The sequence below is a fragment of the Coenobita brevimanus genome, chromosome 71, assembly GCF_032717465.1.
Source record: "Coenobita brevimanus isolate Jiangsu-jjx chromosome 71, ASM3271746v2, whole genome shotgun sequence".
Taxonomy (NCBI): domain Eukaryota; kingdom Metazoa; phylum Arthropoda; class Malacostraca; order Decapoda; family Coenobitidae; genus Coenobita; species Coenobita brevimanus.
Window position 1 is genome coordinate 51,151,373 of NC_137024.1, and position 23,868 is coordinate 51,175,240.

Genomic DNA, 23,868 nt, shown 5'->3' on the forward strand with positions numbered 1-23,868 from the left:
CCATGCTATTGTGGTCAGATTGTAGAGGTGGTGGAAGCAGAGGCATGGGAAGCAAAGGTGGGATTGTATGGAGCAGCCACACAGGAGGAGCAGTACCTGGATATGAGTCATGTCGACACCAGCATTTCCCTTACATTTGGCTGTGCACGTATCGTCTTCCTCAACAAATTTGTCAGTGATGTCCTGGTCAGTGCTGAGCTAGTGATATATCAAGTGTTGTTCAACTGCTAAGAGTCATATTGTTGTATTTTTCTGTATTTGAATGCAGTCAGAATTTCTTTTAAAATTTGACTAAAAATGTTCTTTTGTCATTGGACTGCAGTGTTGTATATTCATTACAGTGAAATCTGATTATTCCCCAAGTTATTTGTTGCTAATAGGTCAGGAGTACTGTATTGTGTACAAAAGCTAGAGAGCTAGTGGTAGCTGCCACTTTCTTTTAGGATATAAAATTATTCTTAGTGTATGTCTGTATCATGGATGTCCCTGCTTTGATTTGTACACCCACTAAAAAATTATCCAGCACTCTTGAGTGTGATGAGCTTTGAAATTATTCATAGAAGTGCAAGCAAGTTCATTTGGTATTGGTGATAATTGGGAGTCCTTGGTCCATGTGTCATAATAAATCATACCTAAAGGATGTCAGATAATTTTTAGTGGATGTACAAGAGATAATAGTCTGACAGTGACCATTCCTCATAGCCATAAACTGATGCCCCTCAGTTAGTATGGTTTGTAATTCATGCCGCTCTGTATAGTCGCTGATTTTCAAAAGGTACTGCAGTAAAAGTAAAGCCACTGTAATGTATAATACTAATATTTCTCGCATTCATTCCATCTCCACCAGAACTGGGTAGACAAGTTCCAGGCAGCAAAAGAAGCACTGGCGACAGCCAGTGTTGCAGCAGCAGCTGCTGCACAGGCATCTCTACAGGAGGCATATGACAAGTGTTCACGTATCAGTCTTGCCCTCACTCTTAGAGTAAGTCTTCTTCATTTTCTTGTCATCTTTTGCTCACATCAACACTGCTTTCATTTTCATTTTTGTTTTTGAAGGCTCCAACATGCCTGCATGCGTCGGCCTTGGTCACCTAGTGGTGGCTCTTCATGCTGCTTGATCTCTAGAAGCTTCCCTATTTAGTCCCTGAACCCAGAGGTCACACTCAGTGGCCCCATCCCAGGTCTTTTTTGGTCTACCTCTCACTACCCTACTCCCAACATTAACATGTCTTACTTTCTGCACCCACTTATCATCCGCCGTCCTCTTCACATGCCCAAACCATCTCAATCTACCTCTCCTCATCACAACACCAATACACTCCAATCTCATACTTCTCAACTCTTCTATAGTAAACCTAGACCACCAGGCCTCACACTCAGGGACTCACGGCACATCCACCTAAACATTTCCATTCCTGTACATGTGATCCTGCGAATATCCTCTTTCATTACTGCCCAGGTCTCACTACCATGCAGCATTATACTCCCAACACATGTCACATACAAAAATCCCCTAGCACAGAGGGAGAGCCCTCTCAATATCAGGATAGGCAACAGCTTCCTGAATTTCTTCCAACCACACCCCACTCTAGCCACAGAGCTAGCTCCAGCCCCACCTCCAGCTCATAACATGTCTCGTAAATAACAAAACTCTTCCACACACTCAGACTCACAAGCAAGTTCAATCCTTTCAACCTAGCAATATCCGCAAGCCCTCCCCAACAAACGACACACGTGAAATCAGCATTATCTTGCAGTCTACCTCTAATACCACTACAGCTCTTATGTACCCACTTTCAAAAACACCGCACAAGATGGAATTACTTCCCACACCCTTGTGGCAAATTGAACATGGCCACTCTCACTCTTCTTTGACATTACTGCCACCAGCCCTAGATATCATCACTTTTGTTTTATCTTCATTTCCTCTTAAGCCCTTGTGCCCTGCACCATCTCTCCACTTCCTAAATCTTACCTCTGCCTCCCTTTCATTCTCTGCAACCAAAACCAAATCATCAGCATACAACATTTCCCATGAGAGTCCATTTCTGAAGTAACGTGAGAGGGCATCAAGTACCATGATAAACAACAAGGGGCTCAAGACTGACCACTGATGCACATCAGCATTCACGGAAAACTCATCACTCAGATCTCCATTCACCCTTACCTGGGTGTGAGCACCTACATACATGGCCATAACGACCCTAACCAGTGTTACGGAACAGAGAAAGATAATGTACACTTTAAGTGAGAATGCTAAAAATCACTACTGTCCCGTAACGTTCCAGGTTCAAAATAAAAGAGTTAGGTAAAATTACAAGTTAAAGTTTAGTGCTTAAACTAACAACAAAACATTCAGGACTCATAAGGATAATGTAATGGCAAAAAACAGGTTAAATATATGGTTAACTGCAATAGCCTCTATTAGCACGAAATTAGCAAGAGTAAATTTATCTAAGTCAGCCCTGTTAAAATGAGATACCAGATAATACTCAGTGAATGCCAGATATATTATTACAGATACAAAATATTATTAATGATGGCTGATAGTAAAACTTACATAAATTACAAAAACCTTACTAGGCCCAAGAATTAACCTTATGCTACACAGTACAAGAAAAAATGCAACAACAGTTATACTCAAATTACACACAGCTGCTAGATGGTTGGAGACTTCCCGAGAAACTCACAGTAATAATAACTGTACAGAGGAGGACAGAGATGTGAGCAAAATGAGGAGTAGATCTAAGTGGCAATAATGCAGAGACTGAGCTCATTATATAGGGGCCAGCAGAGCTTGATACAACTTGTAAGAAGGACGCGCAAATGAAGCCATGGGGACAAAGAGTTGACAATCCCGCTGTGAACAACAGAAAGGACGACTTACTCTACTATAACGGTAGAAGGGGGGGACTGAGGCAGAACACGCTCGTGATCAAACAGGCAGCACACTGTACGTTAGAATTACACAAAGGATGATGAAATTATAGGCTATGTAACACCAGTCACTCCTCGATCCCAGGCTTTCTCATTGCCCACCTCACCATTTCTCTAGGGACTCTGTCAAAGGCCTTCTCCAAATTAATGAAAACAAAGTATAGTTCCCTTTTCTTTCCTGTATAATTTTCCTGAAGCTATCACTCAATGAATGTGGCATCAGTGGTCCATTGCGTGGCATAAAGCCAAACTGCTTTGTTTTGTTTTGTTTCTTCTGTAATTTATCCAGTTAGGGCAACCCTCTCATCCTTTGTCTTTAAATGTCCTTCCTTGTGTACTAGTCATGTACTTAGACAATCCTGTACACCATCTTCTTCCACTTCTTATGTTACTAATTCCCAAACATCCTTTCTCTGCTAAATCAAAATCATTCTGGCTTTGATATGAGATCATTCCCCTCTGCCTGCATATTCATATGCATCTACCCTGTGTACAGTAACCTCTCCTTATGCGTGGGCTCCCTGTGCAAGGATTTTCAGTGTGTGACAGCATTAAATGAATAATGAAGAAAACGTGGTACCAGAAGTGTTTTGTCTGCGGAGAAATAATGTCAAATGTGGGTCTTGCTTTTCATCCACTGTCCCTGACAGTTGAAACAGCCCTTGCAGTCAGTTTTTTCCCTGTTCAGTACTCATTTAAACCTCAGTGTTATTACTGTCTTATGTCTTATATAAAGCTTGCATCCAGGAACCAAACCTCCTCACACTTCTCTGCACCTCGCTGTCCACCTCACGAGAACATTGGTTAACTGTACGGGAAGGCCCTGCAGAGGCAGTTTCTTATCTACAGTTGATGGGTTTGTTAAGCCAGACAGACCAGGGTTAACAAGAGCAGTTGTCTTTTGTCTGCTTTACCTCTGTAGGTTATGCCCTTAGGAATCATATTTATGTCTAGTTGGAGACATAGCTGGTTTTTAATAGGTAAATCGGAGTCAGTCATGGTGAGTTTCTTCCCACTTTTTTTTATTCTTTTAAGCCTCTTTAATGCCATTCTCTTAAGTCTGCTTTACCTCTGTATAGTAGGCCAGGCCTGGATGCAGGGGGCAAGCATAAGGGGCATACGCCCCCACTTTTTCAGAAGCCAGTATATTTTTTTTACTACAAGTTTCTAGGTTGGAGATAGAGGTGGGGAAATATTATGAATATTTCTTATCTGAAATTTTTCTATGCAAATTTCCCAAATTTTATGGCTCAAATTAAACTGCCATTCTGATGCTTTACCAAAATTCGTTAAAATTTTCAGCCTCTAATTGTGTAATACTTGACCGTGGCAAGTCTAACATCAGTACTGGCAACCTTATATCTTAGAGTAAAGAAGACAGTGGCGTACGCTATTAATGTATATGTCACATTTCAGTTTGTGTGTGGATCGAGATATACTGAGCACTTTAAAAATCCTACCTTGGATAAAGTGGGAAGCTGTGATCCTCAGAATTTTACCGACCAGGATACTAAATTATAGTTGGCTGCCTAAGTTGGACATGTTTCTCAGCTAACCAGTGAAAATGAAATATCTATATAGTAAACATTATGCCAGTCTGTCTCGAGGTTGTCAGTTGCGTGGTAAGCCTGGTGACGAGTGTGTGTGTGTGTGCATTATTTAGCGATCCTTTAGGTTTGTGCGAAGTATTATGGTTACTTATTTTACTTTGCATATAAAGAAACATATACAGATTAAGCTCAGTGTATTTTTCCCTGTTGGCAGCTTATGACAGTAATAATGTGAAGGGCAGATTTAAGTCATTTAACTAAATTTTCAGCTCAGCCAGCTGGAAAGTCAACATGTCGGATGATGGTGACACAGATGTAAGCTTTTTTGCAGTGTACTGATAACTACAGTGAAAATGACACTAGAAGAGGAATGCATATTGTTTATCACACAAAATTACACCTTTTTTCATTTTTAGTGTTGCTTACATAAAGTTTTCTTTGCTATTATTCATGAGTCGAATTCTCAAGGAAAACTTTTTTCATGTGATCATGAAGATTGTTTGTCAGTGTCGTACTTTCATTATTAATTCACAATCTGTTTCCGAAGTTGGTTTGGTCACACAGCATCCATCTGAAACATACAAGCATACAGTTCTGATGAAAGCCCAGCACGCTATAATGTAATCAGAAGGATGATTCATTAGCGAGCTGGGTTGGCATCACCGCACCGCACTGTCACACACACACACACACACACACACACACACACACACACACACACACACACACACACACACACACACACACACACACACACACACACACACACACACACACACACACACGATAGTGTGGAATTTCTAATTGGGTACTGAAGGAATGCAGAGAACAACTGGTGGATAAAATTCACAGCTTAATTGTATGCTCACTCGAAGAGGGGAAAGTGCCAAAAGAATGGAAGAGGGCAAATGTGGTACCAGTTTACAAGGGAGGAAACAGGGAAGAACCCCTGAATTATAGACCAGTGTCTCTAACCAGCATGGTCGCAAAATTGTGTGAGAGAATCCTGAAAGACAGATGGATAAAATATCTGGAAGAGATGAATATTTTGGCTGAATGTCAGTTTGGATTCAGAAGTGGAAGGTCATGTGTTTCAAACTTGTTGAGCTTTTACTCAAGAGCGATTGATGTGGTACAGGAGAGAGATGGTTGGGTGGATTGTGTGTACTTAGACTTAGAGAAGGCCTTTGACAAGGTACCTCATAAGAGACTAATGTGGAAACTAGAATATATAGGAGGACTAAAGGGGAAACTTCTGGAATGGATGAGAGACTTTTTGAGAGACAGACAAATGAGGACAGTAATAAAGGAAAAGATGTCTGGATGGAGGGAAGTAACAAGTGGAGTCCCTCAAGGCTCAGTGTTGGCGCCAGTAATGTTCCTGATTTATGTAAATGATATGGTAGATGGAGTGAACAGTTATGCGAGTCTGTTTGCTGATGATGTAAAGATCTTGAGGAAGATAGAGGTTGAGGAGGATTGTAAAATACTGCAGGAGGATTTGGATAGGATACACAATTGGAGCCGGACGTGGGAAATGAAATTTAATGTAAAGAAATGTAAAATATTGGAAATGGGTAAAAGTACCAGGAGACCATCACTGAATTATTTTTTGGGTAATGAATTAATCACAAAAAGGAGAGAAGAGAAAGATTTGGGAGTGCTGGTCCAAGATAGTTTGTCACCAGAAAAGCACATTAACAAGATAGTTGGAGAGACTTATAAGCTCTTGACTAACATAAGAGTAGCATTTCATTATATGGATGAGGAAATGATGAAAAAATTGATAGTGGCCATGATCCGCCCCAGGTTAGAATATGCAGCGGTAGTGTGGTCCCCACACAAAAAGAAAGATATAAACAAGATTGAGAGAATACAAAGAACAGCAACCAAGATGGTCCCCAGTCTGACAGACCTGTCATACAGAGAGAGGCTGGAAAAACTGGATTTGCCTTCGTTAGAGGAAAGGAGAAAGAGGGGAGACATGATTGCGGTGTTCAGGACCATGGTGGGAGTAGATAAAATTGACAAAGAAGATCTGTTTGTATGGGATAAGAGAGCAACAAGAGGACATGGAATGAAATTGAAAAAGTCAAGCTGCTTGAAGGATATCAAGAAATATAGCTTTCCTTACAGAAGTATAGACTTATGGAATAGCCTGGACAAAGAGATCGTCCAGTCTAAAAACATAAACGAGTTTAAAGTTAAATTCGACTTATTGAGAAACAGCGACGGAAACCCACGAGCATAGTACATTCCGTGTATATCACAATTAGGTATATTCTTAAATATTTGGAACGACTTAGACAAAGAGGTGGTGCATGAGAAAAACATTCATGTGTGTAAAGGTAGACTTGATAAATGTGGATATGGAGACAGGACAACACGAGCATTGCTCAATTCATGTATACTACAAATAGGTAAATACAAATAGGTAAATAGGTAAATACACACACACACACACACACAGGGAGTCATCCAAGGCAGACGTCCGACATCGGCGCTCCGTACCGAAACAACACGGCCAGTGGCATTACCTAAATTAGTATCTTTGTATGAGTCAGGCTCTGTACCAGGTTAGACTAAATGATTTTTCATTATTAAAAGGAAAAAAAAAAATAAGTTTAAACAAGACTTGTTTAGACTACAGCAACATGGGGAAAGTGTACATACTCTGTAAGTACATACTCTGTTATTTTAGTATTGTAAAATGGATACCTACTTTAGTCAAGGTAGGGCAGTGGATGTGGGGGTGGCCCTAACGAATGAGGGTGAGATTTGGAAGCTTCCGGTGTTGCTGTTTGCTGATGATACAGTATTATTGAGTGAAGATGAATGGGAGTTGCAAGGTTTGGTGAATGAATTTGGGACAGTGTGTAGGAGGAGGAAGCTGAAAGTTAATGTAAACAAAAGTAAAGTTATGGTGTTTGAGAGGAATGAAGTCACAGAGTGTGCAGTGAGGTTGGATGGTGAGGATATGGAGAATGTGAGTGCATTCAAGTACTTGGGTAGTGTGATGAGTAAGGATGGAACTTTGGGGGATGAAGTGCGTGAAAGGGTACAGCAGGGAAGGAAGGTTGTAGGCATGCTGAAAGCAGTGATGAGAAATAGGGAAGTGAGTATGGAAGTTAAGAAGTCTCTGCATGATGGTATTGTGATCCCTACCCTGACGTATGGAAGTGAGGCGTGGACCTTGCAAGAGGGGAACAAGTCAAGAGTGAGAGCAGTGGAAATGAGTTACTTGAGAGGAGCATGTGGAGTGACATGGAGGGACAGGTTGACGAATGAAGAAGTGAAGGAACGTTGTGGGGTAGATGTGGATGTGGTTGAAAAGATTAGGAGAAATACACTGAGGTGGTTTGGACATGTGGAGAGGATGGAGAGTGAAAGACTGACTAAGAGGGTGTATGTGGGTGAGGTGGAGGGAGGGAGAGGGAGGGGTAGACCGAGGATGAGGTGGAGGGATGGAGTTGAGAGGTATATGAGGGAGGGGGGGTGAGTTGGGGGGAGGGGAGTCAAATGGTGGGTGACAGAGTGACTTGGAGGCGTTTTGTCTGCGGCCACCCTTTGCGGGATTAGGGCGTCGGGCTATAGATAGATAGATAGATAGACTTTAGTCAAACAAATTTGGAAAAGAAAAGGGATAAAAGTAAAAAGCAAAATGATGATTTCTACCAAGAACTGGTTGAAGTGGAGACTCACAATAGACTGGTTGAACGTGTACACAAACTAGAAATGGCTTTCAAAAATGAAATTAATGAAATAAAGAAGCAAATGCACTTGCAAAAGGAAGAGATAGAAAAACTAGGAAGGGAGGCCAATAAGAAAGACACAACCATCAGTGAACTAACAGTGGAATTGAGTACGCTTAGGAAGAAAGTGAGTGAAATGGCAAGTACAGTAGTCAATCACGAGAGTGTTATGGAAGAGTTCAAAAATGACACAGAGACAATTAGGCAAGTAAGCAGTCTTATGGACCAGAGCAGTGATATTGAGGAGAAGATAACACAGGTGAATGAAGCTGTGCAAAGCTACAAAAATGATGTAGAAACCACATATGCTGAAATGGTGAAAGTAAAGAAAGACTTAGAAACAAGGGTGGAGAAAAAAGCATTAAAAAGGAAGTGAAAAGAATAATCCAAAACAATCCAAAGTTAGTCAGATTCAGTAGAGATAAACAAATCTATAGTAATCACTGGTATAGAAGAGGAAGAAATAAAAAACAAGATCACAAGAGACAAAAAGGAGATGGCAAATGTAATGAGCTTACTGAAAGAAGTATCAGAGGAAATCTGTAGTAAAGACATAGAGGAACACAAAAGGTTAGGGAAATACGAGAAAGCAAGACAAGACCTCTAAAGGTGACTTTCCAGAGTGTAAACACTGTGGAAGAGATACTAAAAAATGCAAAGAATCTTATGGAAAAAGAGGAGTTCAAAAATGTATGGATAAAAAGATGCCTAACACAAGAGGAACTGGAATTACTGAAAGAGAAGAGGGAGGAAGCAAAAACAAAAAATGAGGGAAGATCGGAAGAGGAGAAGAAGAAATTTTTTACAAAGTAATAGGATTGCAGGTATGAAAGTGGTACACAAACAGGAGGGAATAAAAAGGAGGAAGGTAGTAGAACCATGTCATGACAAGTATATAAACAAGATGATAAAGTTGATGTACTCAAATGTGGATGGAATGGTATCAAAATTAACCCCTTAACCGCGGGGCGTCACTTTCGTGACGCTTGGGAGCAAGGGATCATACCGCGGGGCGTCGCTTTTGTGATTCTGTGTTATTTTGAATTCACCCGGGCTTTCAAGTGGGGGCTTGTATCATCTATCAGTACTGACAATGTCCAACACTAGTCAGCACTCCTAATCTCATCTGTACTCCCATCCATTGTTGACAATTTAGCCATTTCTCCCCATTCTTGACTCCCCTCCCTACCCCCCCTCCATTACCCTATCCTCTCGCCTGCCCGGCCATGCTACGCTAAGTAAATCTTCCCTGGAATTTTTCACTGATTTCATCCATTGAAATAAGCCCTATGTCGTATTCTTATACCAAATAATATATACAAGAAAGAAATCAGGTAAGTGAGAGTGCCATACACCTGGAATTGGCTAATTATCACCTGACAACACCTCACGTGCACTCGTTCGCTAATTTTCGCTGTTTTTTTCCCCTTGAAATATGCCGTATAATCTATTTTCGTAATAAATATACATGTAAGGAGAGAAGGGAGAAGCCTAAGTGATATTTACATTCACCTGGAACTACCTAATTTATAATGTATTGTCTAGATTTCCTGCCAATCATATCAGTGCTACACAAAGCTGTTTCAAGATTTAACATTGGCAGCTCTGATTATATATCTCCTAAGTAGGCCTCTAATCTATTTTCGTAATAAATATACCTGTAAGGAGGGAAGGGAGAACCCTAAATGATATTTACATTCACCTGGAACTACCAAATTTATAATGTATTGTCTAGATTTCCTGCCAATCATATCAGTGCTAGACTTAGCTGTTTCAAGAAGTAATATTGGTAACTCTGAATAACCCCTAAAGCAGGCCTCTAGGCTAGCTGGCCTGGCAACTGCGTTATCAGTGTAGTCTCATCTTCCGAAGTGAGAGGACGTATGTTTCATCTTGCTGACTTCAAGGCCTTTTTTCACCCCCATGCAAATGGCTCTGTGACCTTTACAACCTACTAAACCTCGTGTGGAAAGAGGTAAAGGGCTGACAATTGATAAAAGAGTGACTACAATCTTTCTATTGAGTAAAACAGTGCAAGTGGAATTGTAAATAATGTGTAAATAATGTGTAAACAGCAAGTGAAAGTAATGAATGTAAATATACGTGAACAATGGAAAATAGTTTTATAAGTTATTTCAAGTGACAGTGCATAACACTGTAAATAAAATAGAAATGTAAATAACGTAAATAAAATAGAGAACGTAAATAGAAATGTAAATGAGTAGTATTATAAGAATACGAGTATATACCCTAGGAGTAATGAAAGTGAAAGTTTCACTCTAGCATGTCTGAATGCTATGAGTTATGAGAGTGAAGATGAAAGTGACATTCACTCTCAATGCCAGTATACAGGACGAGAAAGTGAATGCTACGTATTTTACTGAAAGAAATTGAATCCCTACAGTGACAATAAACTAATACTACTGAAGGAAACTTATGGATAAAGACTGTAGATATATATAAGTGTTATATAGTAATAGAAATATAAAGTGTGAGGGGTTTTATGAATAATAAATGACAGACTACCATGAGCGAACTAGTGCCAGTGCGACGATTAGACGCGCTCGTAATTTCTATTGCTTTCACAGTGTTTTTTTTTTTTAGTATGGATCCCAAACTACTTGAAAATTGTAGAATAGTGTTTATAGTGTTTGTATCTGGCTGTGGTAATCATATTACGGGTTGTTGGGAAGTGTAAAGTGGAGACTTCGTTACCCTACTTCAGAGGTCTCCACAAGTCCTACGGTAACCGACGAAGGTTCAGCAATCATTCCAGGAGAAAGCTGAAGGTATGTGCCATAAGCATATGCAATTTTATTATTCTAGGACTAATAACTGATTTTTGGCAAATATTTTTTGAGAGTCTGTCGGAGCCCAAATAACCCCGCGGCACACGCAAGTAATTGGTAAACAAGCCCGCGGTGTAGGGGTTAATAGAGATGAATGATTATGTCAGAGAAAATGAACCACAAATAATATGCCTAACTGAAACAAAATTAACACCAAGGATATCCAATGACATACTAAACTTAGAGGAATACAATATATGGAGAAGAGACAGAAATTTAAAAATAAGAGGAGGAATTATAATATTAACTAAGAATAATCTAAAAGTCAAGGAAATTAAACTAGATATACCATCACAAGTAGAACTGATTGCAGTAGAGATCAACACATCTGAAGGTAAAGTAATTGTAGCCAATTTGTACATGCCACCCAGATCAAACACATGGGAAAGAGACAAATATGAGGACCTGGCAGAGAGTACAATTCAGAGTATAAGATCATTACTACATAAAATGGAAGTGAAATCAGAAAGAATTATACTAACTGGGGATTTCAATACAAATATAAATTGGAATACTCTAGATATAATTAGCCAAGAAAGCTGTTGGGACCAAAAGCTCCTGGATCTCGTACAAGAGTTTTTCCTAACGCAACATGTGAGGGAAACCACCAGAAAAAGAGGACTTGATGTACCTTCAGTGCTAGATCTAATATTTACTAGGCAAGAAAATGATATTGACAGTTTAATATATCACCCTCCACTCGGCAAAAGCGATCATGCAGTAATAAATTATAACTTCAGGATAGCATATGATATAGTAAACAGCAATGACAGTTACAAAAAGAGCCTAAACTATAAACAGGGAAATTATCAAGACCTAAAGAAGTATTTCTTAGAAGTTGATTGGGAAAATGAGCTTAGAGGACAAGATTTAAATGCTGTATATATAAAATTCTGTGAATTTTATGAAATAGGAGTCCAGAAGTACATCCCACAGCACAAAGAAGCGGATAAGAAAATACAGAAATGTTTCAGTGCAGAATGTAAAAAATCAAAAGAAAGAAGAGATTTGTTGTGGAATAGATACAGAAGACACAATAGTGAAAGGGCGTATAATAATTACAAACAGGCAAGAAACGACTATACAAGAATAAGGAGGGAAACCCAAAAACAGTTTGAGGAGGATATAATAAATAAAAGTAGTGATCAACCAAAGCTGTTTTACAGCTATATCAGAAGCAAAACCAAAGTAAAAGATATAATACAATCAATTACGGACGAGGGAATCACTTATACACAAGAGAAAGATGTCTGTGAAGCACTAAATAAGAATTTCCAATTAGTTTTTACAGAAGAAAAAAATTTTGAGAGGGACTATGTGGAACACGCATGTCCACACATACTACCAGATATACAAATAGCCGAAAAAGTAATACAGGAGGAGTTAAGTAGATTAGACAGAGGAAGAGCAAGTGGTCCTGATGAAATTTCATGTTGGGTATTACGAGAATGTGCAAAGGAGTTAAGTAAACCATTATTTTTAATTTTCAAGAAATCCTTGAGTCAAGGTAAACTACCTGATATTTGGAAAAAAGCAAATATTGTCCCCTTATTCAAGAAAGGAAATAGACAAAATCCACTCAACTACCGACCAGTATCACTGACCAGTGTTGTAAGCAAGGTATTAGAAAAGTTTATAAGAAAAACTTGGGTAAATCATCTAGAAGAACACAGTATGATAACAGAAAGACAATTTGGTTTCAGAAAAGGAAAATCATGTGTTACTAATCTGTTGAGCTACTATGACAGAGTAACAAACACAATACAGGAAAGGGAAGGATGGGTGGACAGTATCTATTTAGATTTCAAGAAAGCTTTTGACACAGTACCACACCAAAGACTTTTATGGAAACTGTACCATCAAGGAGGAATTCGAGGCAAACTGTTTTGTTGGATGCAAGATTTTCTCATAAAAAGAGAAATGAGTTCAGTACTAAGAGGAAACTACTCATCATGGAAAGAAGTGACTAGTGGAGTACCACAGGGTTCAGTGCTGGCACCAATCATGTTTTTAGTGTATATAAATGATATAAACAGTAACACTGGAAATGAGAGCTATCTGAACATGTTTGCAGATGATGCAAAAATGCAAAGGAGAATTACTAACACAGACTCTTGTAAAGAGCTACAAGAAGAATGAAATAAACTTCATGAATGGAGTAATACATGGCAAATGGAATTCAATGTGGACAAGTGTCATGTAATCAAGTTTGGTAAAAGTGGAAAAAGATCTGATTGGGATTATAAGTTAGGAAATAAAACCCTATACACATCAGAAAGAGAGAAAGACCTAGGTGTGATTATCAATAACAGACTATCTCCGGCTGACCACATCAGCGAGAAGGTACGGAACATGTATACACTGCTTGCAAATATGAGAATAGCATTCACATACATAAATGAAGACATGCTAAGAAGGATAATAACATCATTCATTAGACCAACCCTGGAATATGCATCAGTAGTCTGGAGTCCTCATCTCAAAAAGCATATAGACAAGATTGAAAAAGTTCAAAGGGCCGCTACAAGATGGATACCAAGCTTAAAGGACCTAAGCTACGAAGAAAGACTAAATAAACTGAATCTACCAACCCTATAGGAGAGACGGAAAAGAGGTGACATGATAATGCTATATAAGTGCATATCATGGAAGAAGAAAATAGACATAAATGATTACTTAACATACGGAGAAGCATCAGCAAGAGGACACTGCAAAAAACTGCATAAGAAGAGAGGTGATAAAGACGTAAGGAAATTCAGTTTCCCAAACAGAGCAATTGATCAATGGAATGCACTACCGAATGAAATAGTGTGTGCCAAAACAATTCACAAATTTAAGGATATGTACGATAAATATGGTTTAAGACACGGGACAGTACGAGCTTGACTCATTCCTGTAAAGATACAATTAGGTAAGAACAATTAGGTAAGAACACACGCACACACGCACACACGCACTGTCAGCCAGAGCGAACGGACGTATCTCGATTGCTCCCAGCCACCGCTGCAAACCTTAAGTAGTTTTCAGGAATTATGTTTGTCCTGTCTCCTATAGTCTTGTTTTAAGTTTAAAATACTGTAAGTTAATATAGACAACCAAAAATATAAAGCTTTATTGGCAGAGAGTATACATGAATGTTTGTAGTATTGTCGTTAACAGCTGTTTTTGGTACTGTAACCAATCTTAAACATGGCCGTTAATGTAAACATTGTGGGACTCTAATTTCCCGGATTTAATAGTAATAATAATGTCATGGATTTGGTTAAAACATTGATTATGAGGATTATTGAACTTGAAAAGAAAGTGGAGAATTTAGTGTTAAAGGACATGTCTGAAAATACTGAGATTACTACAGAGTCTGATCCAGTCCAACGAGACGGCGAACGAGGAGATCAGGAATTTGAAGCGTGAAAATATCGAATTGAGGAGAAAACTAGAAGAGAGTAGTAATAAAATGTAGAAGGTGAGTAGTGTATTAGAAGAGCATAAGGCACAGTGGGCACATGTGGAAGAAGAGCAGAAAGAAGTGGTCAGCTTAACCCCTTAACCGCGGGGCGTCACTTTCGTGACGCTGGGGAGCAAGGGATCATACCGCAGGGCGTCACTTTTGTGATTCTGTGTTATTTTGAATTCGCCCGGGCTTTCAAGTGGTAGCTTCTATCATCTATCAGTACTGCCAATGTTCAACACTTGTCAGCACTCCTAATCTCATCTGTACTCCCATCCATTGTTGACAATTTAGCCATTTCTCCCCATTCTTGACTCCCCTCCCTACCTTCCCTCCATTACCCTCTCCTCTCGCCTGCCCAGCCGTGCTACGCTAAGTAAATCTTCCCTGGAATTTTCCACTGATTTCATCCATAGAAATAAGCCCTATGCCCTATTCTTATACCAAATAATATATACCAAAAAGAAATAAGGTAAGTGAGATTGCCATACACCTGGAATTGGCTAATTATCACCTGACAACACCTCATGTGCGCCCGTTCGCTATTTTTCGCTGTTTATCTCCCCTTGAAATATGCCGTATAATCTATTCTCGTACTAAAAATATATATAAGGAGGGCAGGGAGAAGCCTAAGTGATATTTACATTCACCTGGAACTACCTAATTTATAATGTATTGTCTAGATTTCCTGCCAATCATTTCACTGCTATATATTAGCAGCTGTCAAGAGGCTGACGTTGGCAGTAATGCATTTCCCTAGGTAGGCCAGCCTGGCCCACCCCTATCAGTTCACTGTCATCTTCCAAAGTGAAGGTACGTCTGTTTGCTCCTGCTAACTTCCGCCGCTTTTTAGCCCCATGCAAAGGGTCCTGTGACCTTTACCCCCTAGTAAACCTCATGTGGAAAGAGGTAAAGGGCTGACAATTGAAAGAGAGTGACTACGATCTTTCAGTTGAGTAAAACAGTGCAAGTGGAATTGTAAATAATGTGTAAACAGCAAGTGAATGCAATGAATGTAAATATAAGTGAACAGTGAAAAATAGTTTTATAAGTTACTTCAAGTGACAGTGCATAACACAGTGTAAATAAAATAGAAATGTAAATAATGTAAATAAAATAGAGAATGTAAATAGAAATGTAAATGAGTAGTATTATAAGAATACGAGTATATATACTAGGAGTAATGAAAGTGAAAGTTTCACTCTAGCATGTTCGAATACTATGAGTTATGAGAGTGAAGGTGAAAGTGACATTCACTCTCAATGCTAGTATACAGGACGAGAAAGTGAATGCTACGTATTTTACTGAAAGAAATTGAATGCCTACAGTGACAATAAACTAATACTACTGAAGGAAAATTATGGATAAAGACTGTAGATATATATAAGTGTTATATAGTAATAGAAACATAAACTGTGAGTGTTTTTATGAATAATAAATGACAACTCCAGCGGTGAACTAGCACAAGTGGGAAGGTCATACGCCCTCGTAATTTTCATTGCTTTCACAGTGTTTTTTTTGGGAGGGAATATGGATTCCAAACTATTTGAGAGTCGTAGAATAGTGTTTCTAGTGATAATATCAGGCTGTGGTAATCATATTACGGGTTGTCGGGAAGTGTAAAGTGGAGACTTCGTTACCCAACTTCAGAGGTCTCCACAAGTCCTACGGTACTCGACGAAGGCTCAACAAACACCCCAGGAGAAAGCTGAAGGTATGTGCCATAATCATATATGATTTTAATATTCTAGGACTAATAAATCATTTTTGGCAAATATTTTTAGAGAGTCTGTCGGAGCGCGAATATGCCCGCGGGTGCCGCAAGTAAAAGCAAATCAAGCCCGCTGTTAAAGGATTAAGGGAAATCATTCAGGAAGAAAGGGAAATGAACAAGATAAAATGGAAGAAAATGTAGTGAAAATACTGAAGAAAAAAGAGAAAATAGTGAGAGAAACTGTAGACAGGAACAGATGTGTGGTAACATTTGGAAACAGGGAGGAGGAAGAAAAGGTTAGATCCGTGAGACTCGAGAGAGACACGAACCTGGTGAGAAGAAAATTAGGGAAGATTGATCCCGAAGGAGACAAGTAGAAAAAAGAAATTGAGGAAGTAAGGAGGATAGGGCCTTATAAGAAAGGGGAAACAAGACCAATGAGAGTCAAGTTGTCATCAGAGAGTACAATAAATGATATACTTAAAGTGACCTGGAAACTAAGCAGAGAGGGAGGGATGCAAAATATTATAATAAGAAAAGATTTGAATGAAGAGGAAAGAGTTTTAAAATCATTGAAGGAACAAATAATGGAAAACAATGATAAGAGGACAGAGGAAGAATGTAATACTTTTTTTTTGGATAGTGATGGATATGAAAGTAAGGAAGTGGTATGTGAGGAAATAGAAGTGAAGGAAACTAAGGGGGATGGCTGTGAAAGATCAGAAGTTGAGGAAGTGGTACCGATGGAGGGAAGGAGAGAAGAGGGTATAAAAAACACCAAAAATAATTTGAAGGTGGTAAATACTAATGTTGATGGTTTAATATCTGCAAAGCTTGAAATTAACGATTTCTTGAGGGAACATGAACCTGATGTCATGTGCTCTGTAGAGACCATATTAAGAGAAGATATTGATGTTCATTTGGGAGATTGTAAATACAAACTGTGGAGAAGAGACAGAAAAGAAAAAATGGGAGGAGGAGTGATGATAGCAGTGAAGAACAACATAAATGTAGATACCGTGGAAATGGGAGAAGGCAGGGCTGAAGTGATATGTATGAAATTAGAAACTGGAGAGAATGGCAAGAGAGATACGGCGGTAGTGTATGTTCCACCTAAGATGAGAACATGGAATGATGATGAATACCAGGAGATGTTGTCAGATATGGCTAGCTATTTACAAAAAATAATTGAGAAAAGCAACAATATAATTTTGGTGGGTAACTTTAACTGTAAAGAGGTGAACTGAGAGGAATGGGACTCAGGAGGCAGCGAAGATTTGTGGGGCACTATATTATTAAATACAGTATAATAATGAATAATGTGATGACGCAGTGAGTCAAAGAAGAGACAAGGTTCTGAGGTGAGGACACACCAGCAAGATTAGACTTATTGCTTACCAAAGAATCCGATGTAATAGAAGTATTAAAATATTTCTGTCCTATAGGAAAAAGTGATCATGTGGTCATTGACTTCCAGATAATGATAGGGAATGTAGAGCCAAGAGACGAGCTTTACAGACAGGCGTAATGCCAGGAATTTTATCCCACCGGTTGACACCAGTGTAATGGTCGGAAATTGGATTTCCCACTGTTGTTGGTTCTGTTTAACTTACTCGTTGATAATACAAATGGTACTCAACTTAGTCTCCCCTCAATGACTGATAAAATATTCACCTCAGTAAAAACAAAGGGGGGGGGGAAGCACTTCGACTTTGAATGATAAAGGTTAATTGTTTAACAGATAGTTTTGGTAGCGTTTGTAGTTTTGGCCGAGTCGAGAGTAAGTCAGTACCACATGTGTTAGTCGTTCCCAAAGCGGAGGAATCTTGAACTGAAAGGGGAATGAGTTATGCTTGAGAGGACATAATTCCCTTGGTTGGGTATCAAAGTTACGTATACTTTACTTTAATAATTCTATACTTGTTAATCAACAGACATTTTTGAATTACATGACCTTTAATCATATGTAAAAGGGTTGTAAATTAAGCCATAGTTTGGGCAAAAGTCATACAATACTTTTACCAAGCGAAACAATTTGAATATTCAACAGTGATTTCTGAGGTCATCATACCACACTCTTTATTATCGGTTATTCTTGGGCTCGTCAATAGCCTCAAGACTGGGACATTTATTGGCATGAATTGTCTTTTCGGGCTGGCATAGCCTAGAACCAAAAATAAATAATCACTCTTGTTCTGTTTCGTCTGGGCAGTAAAAACTCATCACACAATTCACTAATAATTCATAACCATTAATAATTCATAATCACTATTAATTCATAATCACTAATAATTCTATCTATCTATCTATTGTCAGACGCCTCAATCCCGTTTTGGGTGGCCACAAACAAATCGCCTCCAAGTCGCCCTGTCCCCCGCCATTTCACTCCCCTGCTCCCAACTCACACCCCCTTCTCTCATATACCTCTCCACCCCATCCCTCCATCTCATCCTCAGCCTTCCCCTCCCTCTTCCCCCCCTCCACCTCACTCACGTACACTCTCTTCGTCAGTCTTTCACCCTCCATCCTCTCCACATGGCCAAACCACCTCAGTGTGTTCCTCATAACGCTTCCTATCACATCCACATCAACACCACAACGCTTCTTTATATCCTCATTTGTCAGCCTGTCTTTCCATGTGACTCCACAGGCTCCTCTTAAATAACTCATTTCCACTGCTCTCACTCTTGACTTGTGTCCTTCCAACAACGTCCAAGCTTCACTTTCATACATTAGAGATGGTATCACAATACTGTCATGTAGTAACTTTTTCACTTCCATGCTCACTTCCCTGTTTCTTATCACTGCTTTCAAAGAACCAGCAACCTTTCTTCCCTGCTGTACCCTTTCAAGCACTTCACCCTCCAAATTTCCATCCTTACTCATCACACTACCCAATTACTTAAACGTACTCACATTTTCCAATTCCTCACCATCCAACCTCGCTGTACATTCACTGACTTCACCTCTCTCAAAGACCATAACTTTACTCTTCCCTACATTCACCTTTAGATTCCGTTTCTTACACACTGTCCCAAACTCATCCACCAAGCCTTGCAGCTCCCCTTCATCTTCACTCAACAACACAGTATCATCTGCAAACAACAGTACAGGGAGTTTCCAAACACTATCCTCTCTCACCAGGGCCACTCCAACATCCACTACCCTACCTTGTACCTCTTTTATTACCCCATCCATGTACAGATTGAACAACCATGGAGACATGACACATCCCTGTTTCAACCCAACTTTCAAAGAGAAAAATTCACTTAGTTCACCATCCACACGCACTGCAGCCTTCGCACCATCGTACATACTCTTCACAGCATTCAGCAACTTCCCATCTACTTAGTATATTCTTAACGCTTTCAACAATCCTTGTCTATCCACCCTGTCATATGCTTTCTCCAAATCCATGAAAGCCGCATACAACTTCTTTCCCTTCTCTAGAAACTTTTCCACTAAAGATCTAAGAATGAATATCTGATCTACACAACCTCTTCCCTTCCTAAAGCCTCCCTGTTCTTCTCCAACTAATTTATCTGTTCTTTCTCTAACTCTGTCAATAAGTATCCTACCATACACTTTTCCTATTATACTAAGAAGACAAATGCCCCTATGATTACCACACACTTCTTTTTCCCCTTTTCCTTTGTACAAGGGAACAATTATACCTGACTTCCAATCCTCTGGGACTCTACCTTCCTCCCAGGCCAATCTGCACATCTTCCACATCCATTCTACTACTATCTCTCCCCCATGCTTCAGCATTTCACCACACACTCCATCAATTCCTGGGGCTTTCCCCAATTTAACTTTCTTCATTGCTTCCACAACTTCTATTCTATTGATTTCTTCCTGTCTTCTCACCTCCCTCCTCCCAGCCATTCCCCAGCCACTTATACTCACATTATGTACTTCCATCCTATACGTTCAACAATTCCTTAAAGTGTTCTCTCCATCTGCTCACTTTTTCTCCCTTCTCCACTAGTAATCTACTATTTTTATCTTTCACTCCCCTGCTAACTTCACTTCCACCCTCCCTTACTCTTTTCACCTCTTTCCAGAACATTTTCTTACAGTCCCTCCACTTTACACTCAATTTCATTCCAAATTCCTCATCCACTGTCTTCTTACTCTCTCTTACTAATCTTTTCACCTCTCTCTTTCTTTCTACATATAACTCTCTCTTCGGCCTCTCAACTTCTTCCACGCCCCTATTTCTCATCCATTCATTGTATGCTTTCTTCTTTTGTGCCACAGCCTGTTTCACCTCTTCAGTCCACCACGCTGTTCCTTGCACCCACCTCCGTCTTCTCTTCCTTCCACACACCACAGATGGGAGACGTGGAAGGTGTGTGTAGGATATTTACTAATAATTCACAATCACTAATAATTCATAATCACAAATAATTCATAATCACCAATAATTCATAATCACTCGGGCTTGTTTAGCCTCGAGGAACAACTAAAAAATCACATTTTTCTTACAAGCACTAAGTTCCCTTCAACGCTCCCAATATTCCTAACCTATTAATAGAAGAGAAAGAAAACGGTTGATGAGTTTGAATTCGCCTTTCCGTTACATGATTACATTAACTTTCAAAATTCTGTACCTTATCTACTAAAAAAAAAAAGGTTCACCTGATTGGTTCATAATACAATTTCTACTACATTCAGTTTATAAACTATTCATGGGTAGTGTAAGTGTGTGTGTACAAGTCTATGGGCAATATCACAAGATGGCCTCGTGCACACCCCAACGTCACGGTGTCTGTGAACTGAATCAACGTCTGTTGTCCACCATGTCCGGGTAGCGAATGTCTACGTTAAGCTTTTAACAACATTACTTCATATGGTTCACGACAAGTAAGGATTAAACAAGGAAGGGGGGAGAAAAGAGGAATGTGTACCACTCACTTGAATCAACGTCTGTTAACCACCATGTCTGAGTAGCGAATGTGGCATTGTCGGGCACGTAAGGACGCTACTCCTAGATCAAATGAGACTGTGTTTTTGCGATATGGTGGGTTTTAATTCTCTTCACTCTTTATATAGTAGTGTACACATGACGTTAGGACTTTTGATTGAATTGGGGAAAATTTTGAGATTCAATCCTTACTACTGTACATTTAAATACTGAATTTACTGCCATCCCGCCTTGAGTTTGGGGTAGCTTATGCCATCTAGTGACGGCTAAGGCAAGCGGGACTATTTGGTCCTCACAAATTACATGATCTCGGCCTTTTTTGACTATTAATTTCACATACAGTATTTGGATTCTAGCAGCTTCATTAGTAAGCATTTCACAACAATAATATGGAAAGAATTGCATACCCATTATTATTCTGTTTAAGGTTTAAACTTTCGCCTGGCAACGACGCACAAGCACGGGGGGGGACGTTTCTCACATCTGTTATTTGTTACTCTACCAGATGGATGAACTCCCATAGCTCAACACTTACAGTTACACTACCTATGCATAGATACAGAGATGTATACATATAAAAATAAAGTTATCCCTACATCGATCATTAACACATGAACTACTACTTAGGACAGGAGCCTTATAGACTAGTATTCAGATTATCTATCTAACTTAGAAATTACAGTACCTTTAAACATATACATGAATACTAAATTTATGGCACTACACGGCTCCCACATTCGGAAAACAAATTTTACCCAAGTCAGTCATCTATGACATGTGCATGGATGGAATGTTGTTACTCCTATAACTGCTATTAACACTTTGAATTGGAACATTTTTTCTCCCCACAATCAGTGGCACCTGTCGGTCCACATTAAATACCTGATGCCTACCTCGGAAGGTCGCTTACTCACTTTATTAGGAGGTATGATCACTCCTTACACTTGATGTGATGAGGGAATTTATGCCCCAGTCGGCCTCAGGTTTTGGAGAATAGCTTGTCGTTCACCTGAGCTTGACAGGGTCTCTCGAGAGTGAGATCACCATGAGGGCGCTTCCTTCCACTCTTCCATTCGCATTCGCATTCACTCGGTTCTTTTGTTTCCAGCATTCCGCCCGCAAGAAGGTGAGCGCTCATTCTGTCCTGAAGACTCCACTACCTCACAAACCGTGCTAACTGTAAGGTGAGGGGATTGATCACTCCTCTCGAAGTAAGGCACTTCCCGGTTCCAACCGGAACACTTTTCTCTCTTTTTTTTTTTTTTCTTTTTACACCCTCTCCTCGGGGATGAGTCCACCCGGAACACAACCTCAAGCAGTTATGTTTCACAACATTCGTCTCATGCACTTATCTCTACTTCTCTGTTTAACACTCCTCTATGAGCCTCTGAGGGTCATTCCCCACTTGCGGTGGTAATCGCTCATCTTCGGGCTCCAGGACGAGTTCCTGCTGCAACGGTTCTAAGAGCCATTCCTCAGTACCGTAATATGGTTTTACCTTTTCAGCAGCCCTTTGTAATCTTTTGCCACTAAATACATTTTCAGTGATATAAACACTTCCACCTAGCAGCACTTCGGTCACTTTATATGGGCCGTCCCATTTGGCATTCAGTTTCCTACAGGTACCCGGCTGTATGGTTTCTTTTTTCGCCCACACCAAGCTATTGACCCCAACCTTCTGCGCTCTCCTTCGCCTGTTGGCCACCTCCCGGTATCGCCTGGTCATCTTCTGGTGGGTGTTCTTAATAAGGGTGTGTGCTATCCCTAGGTTGTCCTCCTCTGCGTCCACGGAAGGCAATAAGGTACCAATGAGGCGAGGGGGGATGGCGTGAGAAGGCATAATAGGGCTGTTGTCCCGTGCTCGAGTCCACCACTTGATTTATGACAGTTTGGCACGACTGGAGCAGCTGAGGCCAACGCAAGGGGTGCCTTTTGCAGAGGGATGCTAGGATACTTTTCATAGTCCTATGCATCCTTTCGGTGGTGGAATTTCCCTGGGGATGATAAGGGGTGATGTAGAACAAGTCCACCTGGTTCCTCCGGCAGAATTTCTTGAATTCTCCACTCGTGAACTCTCCGCCGTTGTCCAGGACGATACCTCGTGGTGTCCCAAAGTCGGTGAAATATTGCCCAAGACAGTGTATGATGTGTTGTGTATGTTTGTCTCTGAGTGGATAATATTTCACAAACCTACTGTAGTGATTTATCACAGTAAGGACATATCGGTAGCCCTGAGCTCCAGCAACCATATCGGTCAAGTCGATCCCGATACGTTCCAGTGGTTTACCTACAGGTGGGAAACCTTTCCAAGGTTGCTGTAACCCAGTTTCACCTTTGAATCTTTGACAAGTGGGACACTGTTTCACATACTCGCATACATCTACTTTTAGATTTGGCCAATAGAATAGCTCTTCTGCCTTTTTGATGTTTTTTTTTTTTTTTACCTAGATGTCCTAAGATTTCATGAGCGTGTTTTATAGCTTCTTTTGTTAATGACAGGAATCACCAAGCAATATTGGATGCTACCACCATTTGTTTCATGAGCAAAATATAATAGTTCGTCAATCAGTGCAAACTGGCTCAACATGGCTTTCGGTAGTCTTTTAGTAGGAAGCATCTCACTACGCAAGTACTTAGCTAACTCATCCCACATGGGTTCTTCTTGCTGCTTATTTCACACTTCGTCTC

At 39.9% G+C, this 23,868-nt stretch overlaps 1 protein-coding gene across 1 annotated transcript in view; it reads left to right on the plus strand.

The window, feature by feature from the left end:
- The window catches only part of Vps13 (vacuolar protein sorting 13C), a 1,164,731-nt gene that overhangs the window by 451,521 nt on the left and 689,342 nt on the right, over positions 1-23,868 (plus strand). Inside the window, exons 34-35 of the mRNA XM_080277871.1 lie at positions 19-186; positions 848-982. Coding sequence (XP_080133997.1) covers positions 19-186; positions 848-982 — 303 coding nt within the window. The remainder of the gene's footprint in view (positions 1-18; positions 187-847; positions 983-23,868) is intronic.